Source organism: Capricornis sumatraensis, chromosome 4 (assembly GCF_032405125.1).
Source record: "Capricornis sumatraensis isolate serow.1 chromosome 4, serow.2, whole genome shotgun sequence".
Taxonomy (NCBI): Eukaryota; Metazoa; Chordata; class Mammalia; order Artiodactyla; family Bovidae; genus Capricornis; species Capricornis sumatraensis.
Window position 1 is genome coordinate 87,828,750 of NC_091072.1, and position 10,297 is coordinate 87,839,046.

General features: G+C 36.3%; 1 protein-coding gene across 2 annotated transcripts in view; it reads right to left on the minus strand.

The window, feature by feature from the left end:
- CNOT2 (CCR4-NOT transcription complex subunit 2) overlaps positions 1–10,228 on the minus strand; it is a 126,101-nt gene extending 115,873 nt beyond the window's left edge. For both annotated transcript variants that reach the window (XM_068969828.1, XM_068969830.1), the window contains exon 1: positions 10,200–10,228. In XM_068969828.1, coding sequence (XP_068825929.1) covers positions 10,200–10,204 — 5 coding nt within the window. In that variant the 5' untranslated portion in view covers positions 10,205–10,228. The remainder of the gene's footprint in view (positions 1–10,199) is intronic.
- Positions 10,229–10,297: the final 69 nt, after the last annotated feature.

A 10,297-nucleotide genomic window follows, 5' to 3' on the forward strand; every position in this document is an offset into this window, starting at 1 on the left:
CCGGCAGAAAGTGAAGAGGAACTAAAAAGCCTCTTGATGAAAGTGAAAGAGAGTGAAAAAGTTGGCTTAAAGCTCAACATTCAGAAAACGAAGATCATGGCATCCGGTCCCATCACTTCATGGGAGATAGATGGGGAAACACTGGAAACAGTGTCAGACTTTATTTTTGGGGGCTTCAAAATCACGGCAGATGGTGATTGCAGCCTTGAAATTAAAAGACGCTTACTCCTTAGAAGAAAAGTTATGACCAACCTAGATAGCATATTCAAAAGCAGAGACATTACTTTGCTGACTAAGGTCTGTCTAGCCAAGGCTATGGTTTTCCTGTGGTCATGTATGGATGTGAGAGTTGGACTGTGAAGAAAGCTGAGCGCCGAAGAATTGATGCTTTTGAACTGTGGTGTTGGAGAAGACTCTTGAGAGTCCCTTGGACTGCAAGGAGATCCAACCAATCCATTCTGAAGGAGATCAGTCCTGGGTGTTCATTGGAAAGAATGATGCTAAAGCTGAAACTCCAGTACTTTGGCCACCTCATGCAAAGACTTGACTCATTGGAAAAGACCCTGATGCTGGGAGGGATTGGGGGCAGGAGGAGAAGGGGACGACAGAGGATGAGATGACTGGATGGCATCACCGACTCAATGGACGTGACTTTGAGTGAACTCTGGGAGTTGGTGATGGACAGGGAGGCCTGGCGTGCGGGGATTCATGGGGTCACAAAGAGTCGAACACGACTGAGCGACTGAACTGAACTGTGCCATTTCCTCCTCCATTTAACCTTCTAAATAAGTCAAAAGAAGATATTTTATTCATTTTAAGGAGATGAAAACTGAAGCACAGAGAAGAAACTTGTTATAGATAACCTGACATAACTCAAGTCCTAAGTGATAGACACAGTATAAGTCCTAAGTCAGTGCTCTCCCTGTTAAGACTTATCCCATTTAGCAAAAGAAATTATTAAATACCTATTGTGTGCCATGTACCGTGCCAAATGCTTCAGACAGAGAAATGCTAAGATGGATCTATGTTACCCAAAGTGTTACATATAACCCTTAACACAGTGTCATCTAAACAAATTTCTTGGTAGGAAACACATGTAAGAACAAAACTGCCCTCTTCTAGTTTACATTTATGAATTCAATACAAAAAGAGCATAGAGTACTCTATGAAACAAATTGTGGCTAATTCTCATTTGCTTCAAAAGCTTATCTTTAACTTGCAACCTCACTCCAAAAAGCAAACAACCCCACAAGAGCCTTTATGCGTTATATCAACTTTATGAGGTAAATACAGTTTACCTATCCACATTTTCCCAATGAGAAACCTGAAGTTTAGGGAGGATAAGTCACACAGCTAATCAATTCAGGCTGGTGAGTACCAGAGACTTCAACACAATCATGTAAAATTCCAGCACAATATAACTCTCTTTAATAGGAAATAGTTATAATCAGTTCCATTTTATTCAGTCAAAAACTCAACAACAATTAGGCAACTTGGGCAGCTCCAGGTCATCTTGTAGAATAACATACTTCTGCTATGGAAAAAAAAAATAAAGAGGTACATAGTGAATCCTATCAAAGTAGTAATTTGCTCAAATTGCATTCTTAGGGAATCTTTTTTATTTAAAAACAGTTCATTTGGGCTCTTTTTTAAAATGTCCGAATTAATAATGTTAGCAACCTAAAATAAATTCATAATTTATGTACAGTATTTTGAAAAACACACACATCAGCACTGCAAAACAGGTACTGCTAGAAATACAATATAGGTATAAGTTCCTAAGAATGATTATATCACTAATTTAGACTCTTTTGGTATTTTAATTTACTGACATAATGTTAAATTTCATGCCTGCGAACAGAATCAAATACAACATTCAAACTCTGCCTGCCCTAAAACTTACATAACAAATCCCAATTCCATTCATTAACACAAAATTTTTCATTATGGACACTGGTTTATATATACATAACAAGTTCTCTGGAAAATAACAAACTACAAAATTTCAAAGTTGTTAATAATTAAAAAATCCTGCCAATGTAAATACAGAATATGTTGTATTTAACAGAGGAAAAAAAATCCTTCAAAATACACTGAAACATCAAGTCTGTAATTTAATTATAAATCACCTGTGGAACCTAAAATTTCTCCCTGAAGTACAAATCTGATTTTCACTCACATTGTTCAAAAAAACTGGTTAATTATTCGTCATCATGTAAAAAAAAGTCTCTCACTTTTTTAGCAAATTCATTCCTTCAGTCAACTTCTCATGAGGTCCAAAGAGTCAATCAAGTACTAAAGATTACTTTGTCATTCTCTAAATCTAGTCTATCCTTCCAGACTTTTCTCGTATTTGCAGGGCTGATTTCGTATCCCCCTCCCCCACCTAACTGAACCACCAAATCACCCTTCAGAACCTGGTTCAAACATCACTGACCTGAAACCAACTCTTTCCTTTCCTCAGACAAGGTTGTTCTACTCTAGTATGTATCCACAGCATTCATCACAAAACTGAACTTCAAGAATTAATTTACTGCACCTCTAATAGTTCATGGCACATGGTAATATTTCTTGAACTGAACAAGGAAATCTAAGTAAACGTGAAAATCATTACTGATTAGTTTCTAAGAAAAGTCTATCAAAATACTGCAAAGTCAGAATCTCTTAAATGTTTTGATTATCCTATGCAAACACAAAGTTTTAAGTTTGTTCTCCTTTATAATTTTCCACTAATAGAGAGAGATACCCCTCATCCCACCAGATCCAGAAAACATTATCATGACCTCTTAAATGAAGAGTAATTCCTCCTCTCTATAAGCTACTGGGTCTATCAAAACATTTTCAGCAGTTGGAATACAAAGATTTACATCTGAATCATCTCTTTTTCCCTTTCGAGTTTGCCCCTATTTATGCAGAAAGTACTAACTACTGATGAAATTCCTTGTTTTCATCAAACATGAAAAACTTGACTCCATTTTAGGGTCTTCTTTCTGCATGGAAAAACATTACCCAGATTTTTGCATGGCTGTCTTCTTTCTCACTTTCTGTTCAAAAGCTACCACCAGAGAGGTCTTCCCCTCATTACCCTACTTACTTAAAATAGTCTCCTCCTTCCATCCATAACCAATTGCTGTAACTGTACCCCCCCTTTATCTTCTTCATAATTGCCATCCTCTGAAATTGTGTTTGTTTACTATGTCTCCCCACCTAAGATGTTAGTTCCATGAAGGCAGAGACCTGTCCTGTTCACCATCATATATACCCAGCACTTACTGTAATATGTAGAAGAGAATAAACACTCAAATTATTAAAGGGTTTAGTTGAAAATGTCTACTCAAAAACAAGCAAATTCTGTGAGAGAAGACAAAGTCTTGATTTTTTAAAAATACATAATTATAGGTTGGAAGTGACTCTACGTCAAGTTCAGCAGTTTTCAAACTATGCTTGAAACATCTTAATACAATCAGAGGTCAAATTTCCTGAAGTGCTGGACTATGTATAACTATTCTACACATATGTATCTATTTTAGGATGTGTGACTCATAAACATACAAAACATACAGAACACAGAAGTGCATCAAGTGTCAAATTTAAAATTTGGTGACTGTAATCTGTTCTGTCAGGTTAAATAGTTTTGCTAAAAACCTCAAAGATTGGCCTGGCATGTCAATAAATATATGTATAATTTCTCTTAAGTGTGCATAGATTAGAAAAGTTCTATGGCTCTGAAATTTTTCTAACGTAAGGCCAGACATGCTCACTCATAAAATTATAAGAACAATACCCTTAAAGCACTATTTCATGTACTACTAAATCAAGATAAAGTTCAACACATGATCTCCTCAAAAAATAACTGTGCGATAGTAAGCAAACTTGTAAAATGTGGTGTCTGTGATACAGTATTATTACTTACTCTCATTATAACACAGGATTATCATTAAAAGTTTTGGTGCTTCTTGAATATGTTTATCATTTTTTAAAATGTGAGCAGCTACTGTGTTCTGCCAAAAAGTCACTTGAAACACAATTTCCTAATACTTCTCTTTCAAATTTCCATATTAAATGATCCTGAATCTAAAGGATGATCAGTTAAAAACAAACCTTCTGCTTACACCTACTTGATTTGATAAATCAGGATTTTCCCTATAGAGCAGCATTAAATTAAGTGAGAGAGACATTAGATGCTAGGTTCAATCTAAGGATAAAATGGCCTTCAAAATTCCCAATTACTAATTTTCATGCTAATCAAAACAAATTGACTGTTCTATCTTTAATGTTAAAATTTAACATTAAAAAGTTTAAACTTATTTTAACACTTAACATTAAAATGACACTATAAAATTATAGCGGTATATTATGAAAGTGCTTTGAAGACTACCAAGTATTTTTTTTTAATGTACATGATTAAGTAGTAAAACAAAGTCAAAAGGAATGAGGTCCTTTGAATAGCATGGTAAACTTAGTGATTATTATTATTTTACCAACCTATGAAGGACTCTTACAAACAGAAAATTAAGTACAAAATTTGTATGAATAGCATCACAATCTATAATGTAAAAAGTTAATATAAAAACACATTCCTGCCAGATATGACACAAAACCAAATGTTCCTCTCCCAAACACATTGTATTATTAATACTTGATCAGTCATTACATTTTGTCCAATGTTGATAAAAAATGGTTGTTTCAACATTCAAAAATATAAATGGAAAATGATATATCAATATGTTTGAAAAAAGGCAATCTATTCACTGTTACCTAAACTGCCAGAACACAAATTTTTCTCTTATTTTATCATTTCTTAGCAAATACTTGGCAAAGTAAATATGTACTGTGTGTGCATTCTCATCTACTTTCACATAAGGAAAGACATTTCAATTCAGTAAAAGCACAGAAAAAATTGGTGTCCCAAGTACTAGAACAAATTCTCTCTCTGTATCTTTCATTGCTTTTTGTCATTAAAAAGTCAGTGAAAAATACACAGGCAAATGAGACATTTCTAAGATCTTAAGTCAAATGTTAACATCTCCAGTATGCAATTCTGGAAGTCATTTACTGTTTTTATTTCTATAGCTCAAAAAATGAACAGAATATTTGTGCACAATCTCTTATCCAAACCCTTAAAGGCCAGATATTTCTCAGAACTGGAATTTGTCAGATTTTAGAAAGTTAAGATAGCATATGCATCATATATGACCTAACACCTCACAGGGTGGCCTAGGCAGCACTTGCAATCAAATACATTAATATTTCTACATAAAAATGGAAAATCAGGTTAAGACCGCTAAGACTATGATTAGGCTACTAATTTCAGTTGGAATTTGCCATCATGTTTGCTTTTTTTTGAAAAAGTCCATTTTTAGATCTTTTTGAAATTTAGACAGCCAATAAAAATACATTAAATCATATCACCCAATTTTCATAAGGAGAACGGTATTCAAAAACTAGAGAACTCTTACTTTGTACTAGGCACTGGGCCAGGCATTAGGAGTAAAAAGGTGGAGAAAGGCAAGGACATAGAATCTAACTTCAAAAAGCCCAAATTAACAGTATCTCATGTTTAAGCAACTGTAAATATATATTATGGGGTAAATACAAAATATCTCCTTCATGCTCTGACCTTAATCATACAATACAGCAAGAAATGTAGACCTAGACACTGCCAGAAACATTCTGCTACTTTTTTAAGTCCTGTTCTTACTCCAAACACATTTCTCTTAGAAGCTTGTTATCTAGTTTCCCATAGGTTATTACGAAGCAAAACTGTAAGAAACAATTCAAGCAAGTAAAGGAATACAGGATGCCCTTCTTCCCCATCCCCTTTTCCAATCTTCTTCCAACGTGTGGACTAGGAAACGGCATAATGACAGCACTGTCAAGTGACAATCTGGCACTAGTCCAGTTTATTGCATATTTATTGATAACCAAGTATTACACATTTAGAAGGTACTAGAAATGTAAATATAAGTAAGACAAAGCCCTACCTCTCAGGTGCTTACAATCCAGTGGAGGTTATTATGGATGGTGGGGATGGACAGTAGATTAGAATACAGTGTGACACACTCAATAATAGAAATCTGAGGAATAAAAGCAGTACAGCAGAAGGATTTGGGAAATCAGCAAAGCTTTCATTCAGAAAGTTGACACTATAGGTTCATTAAGACAGTGGCACTATGTAGTTTTGAAAAATAAAGTTTGTCAAACAACAGAGAAGTGATAGTAAAAATATCACCACCACGATCCCATTCAAGCCCCACATAAAAACATAAGCATGAAAAGAAAAAAAAAAAAAAAGGGCACGAGGGAGTTGGGGGGGTGTATGAGGGTAGGGGGGATACCTTCAGGGTAACTGGCAAATATGTCCAAAATATCAAGCTTTATCTAAACAGACTTAGATTCCCCAGTCTAAATATATACAAACCATTAAAGTGTATCCAGAAAAAAAATTTTTTTTCCTTAGATAATTTATTTTGCATCTCATGATTATATAAGCTATGAGGTCTTACCAAAAAACTCTATAAAACATTTTATTAATTCACAGTATAGCATACCCCCAAGCAATAATACCAAGAGATTATCATCTGTATTTCAGAGAAGTAAGAGAAAAAATAAACCACTAGGAATTCTTTTTTCCAGGTCATTTCTAACAGTACAGACAAAGTAAATAAATAAACCATATCAGCATGAGCCATATCAGACTTGTCACAAGAGGAGTTTTAAGAGTTTAAAAAAGGATGTCAAACAGAAAAGCTAAAGCAAAGGAAAAAATATATATATAGTTCAATGAAAAAAAACAAGGTAAAAATTATATAATAATTTTATATATAATATATAATAATTTTTACAACTCATTAGTCTGTTCTATTTGTTTTCAAAAGTAGACTTTCTAAACAGACAACAATTTTAAGTATAGATATTTCAAAAAAATCTAGTAAAATTTACAAGGAAATTCTCCTCCTTTAAGCATTTGGGGTAGAAATCATCCATAGTTAAGGAAGAACAATCACACCTATCATCAACCAAAATGGTTCCTTTGTTATCAATACTATGATATCAGTAGTGTGTGTGATTCTATTCCAACATTACAGTGCAACTCAGTTTAACTCTGCCTCTAAAGTGGCCCTACCTGGAACCTTGGTTTCTTTTGCTTCTTTGTGTCACAACATCTACTAGATGTCTAAGTAACAAATAAAATCTTAGTAGTATCTTTTCCTAACATTGTATCACTATTTGTATAAGTTGTTCTCAAATGCCTAATAAGCAAGTACATGGACAGTGTGCTTTTAAATATGTAATTATAATAGAATGAACTTTCTACAGTTAAAAATTTTAAGACAATTAAAAAATACTGTTTTAAAATCTTAGTAGTATCTTTTCCTAAGATTGTGTCACTATTTGCATAAGTTGTTCTCAAATGCCTAATAAGCAAGTACATGGACAGTTTGCTTTTAAATATGTAATTATAATACAATGAACTTTCTACAGTTAAAAATTTCAAGACAATTAAAAAATACTGTTTAACACTGCTTTTAACAAGCCAAAAAAAAAAGTTGACTTATTTTTATCAATCTAGTAACGTCTAGTATTATTTCATATGTAAACATGAAGCATACTTTTTCTTTTCGCACATTATTAGAAAATCTTATGAACCATATTTGTGAATGAAAAGGTAAACCTATAATTTCCCAGAGGTTGCAATAGATTCTGCAAAGGTCTTTCAAAATACAAATACTTTTAATACCAGTATCTACTGAAAAGATTAAAAACCAAAACAACTGGGTTAGAAGCACTTCTAATAAAATCTACTCATAAATCTAAGTAATTACTTTTGAACAAAGAATTTTCAGATTATAACTAACTGTGAAGTATCTCTGAGAAATCAAAGAGTAAATTAAATATCTAAAGTTATTAAGTAAAAACATAAGTAACTAGGTCTCGGGGAGGAATATCATTCTGAAGTTTATTTTATCTTCAAGATCAAGTAATTCAAAATGGAAGGGAACATGAATCACTCATGCATTATGCTCTCATTTTTCTGCCACAAAAATTTACTTTAAAACTAAAGTATTTCAGAAACTAAAAATCTTTACAAGGTTGTATCTGTTGGTTGGTTAAATATATAAGCAATTCTAATTCCCCAAGAGTATCAGATTAGGTTACAGATATCTTTATACAGTATACTTATAATAAAAGGGTTCTGCCAAAAAACGATGCTCACAGTATTTTTATTGTTGCAGCATTAATCAAGATGCCAAAATGTGAGTTTCTCAATTTCTATCTAAAATACAAAGTAATCACAGAAGTCACTGGACTTCAAGCCCTCAAGCAGGGGAAAAAATGAGAGAAAAGAACCTTTTTAAAATTAAATGAGGATCTTAAAAGGTCAAGAAACAAGTGGAACACAAGTTCTCTTCTTTTTACATGTATCTTGTATTTTTCCTTTAGGTTTAATATTACAAAAGAACTACAAACTGAAGAGATGTTCAACATGACAAAGTTAACTAAAGATCTTGATCTACTAAGGAGTATTTCAGGAAAAGAGATCTGAATGTACACATCAAACTGTCTGAATGCAGCCATTTAGTCATTTCAGACCACTGCGATTCTTAACCAACTCCTTACACCTAGGACAAAGTTATCTTCCAAAGTTGCAAGAGAGACGTGTTCACTGGTAACACGTTTGAGAAATAACTTGTCAAATATACTAAGTATTTACAAACAACATAAACCCAGTATGTAAACAAATATTTTCAAATTTCTATCCCCTGCCTCCGTATTTATTACTTCCACTTAAGTTGTTTTAAGGGGCAAATAAAGCTGCACTTACGATTCAAGAGGTCTAGAAATTCCTAGCATTAAGCATGACAGAAAATTTGTTCAGCTTTGAACTCTAAATTCAAGCAAGGCCTCCCTCGTGACAGATTCTAACTAGGTACTTCCTACCATTTCACCAAGAATCTAAGGGTTGCTATCAATGTATTTAATTATTAGAAAACGACTAGAAGATTAAGAAAGGAATAGAATTCTCTGACCAAGAGTGTTATGAAACAAAATGTATTGCATTCCGTCTTCTGGATGTTAAAAACTGAAGGCATCTGCTCAGATTCTAAGGGAGCTGATGCTTAGGTTCCTCTCGAGAGGGTGGCACCCGTATGTAAGACTTTTATGGTTGTAATATCGTACCCACAGGGCCTGAAAGAAATGCAAACTTAAGACCTTGGAAATGTTCTCATTAAAAACAAAACCAAAAAACCTCATATTCGCTAAGGACCACAGTTACCAAGAGTTAGAGGCTTTTTCTCCTAAACGGACAAGAGCCTGAACTAAGTTTTAACCCTACTCACTTCTTCCGTGAAACTTTTCAGTTAGACTCAAGACAGCAAAAGGTGGAGAGGCCCCGGCGGAAGTAGAAAGCTAGGGCTCGCAACTTCACAGACCGAGGCGTTTCGGGTTCCTCCGCCGCCCCAGGACTCTCCGGACTCAGTCACTACCAGACTACGGAAGCTTCACCCTCCGGGTGCGGAAGCAGAGGAAGCATCACAGTTGCACTCCTCCTTCCACCATACACAGCCTTCGGTACCCCAGGGCCTGGCAGCTCCTGAGACCCGTTAGCCAGTCCAGGATCCCCCATCTTTCACATATACATACATAGAAACAGACAAGTTGCAGATGATGTACGTGTATTGAGAATGTGAAATGCCAAAGACCGGGGCAACTGCTGGGAAGGCGGCAGCGCCGTCTAAAGCGGGCCCGGGGTCCTTGGCCACCGCCGCTGTCGCCTTCTCTTCTTCCCCAAGAAGCAGCGCGGCGGAGGCTTCTCCGTGCTGGCGGGAGCCCGGGGAAGAGGAGTCTGGGGGAAGCCCCAGAGCCAGCCGAAGGGACAGGGCCTAGGATCCAGAACTGCCGCTGCAGCTACCCGACTACAGCGACGCTTTACGTCCCGTCCACCACCCTCCCTATACACACCCCCTCCCTCCCTCCACCGCCACCACCCCCCCTTCCCCGCCCGCTCCGCTCTCCCTCTCTCGATTGGAGCCGAGACAAAAGCAACGGGAAGCGGCGGGCCGGGACGCTGCCCGCGGACCCCGGGCGCGACCGGCCCGGCCCCGAGGCATTCCCCCGCCTTGCGAGGGCCCCGAATCCGCCGCTCCCGCCGCGCGCCCCGCTGCCAGACTTCCGAAAATTTGCCAAAAACTCACCGCATGAATTTTCTTGTCCCGCGGATCCAAGATGGCGACGTATCCACCGCGGAGGCTGCTGGGAGCAAGACCTTTACCCTCTGACCCCCGCCGTGACC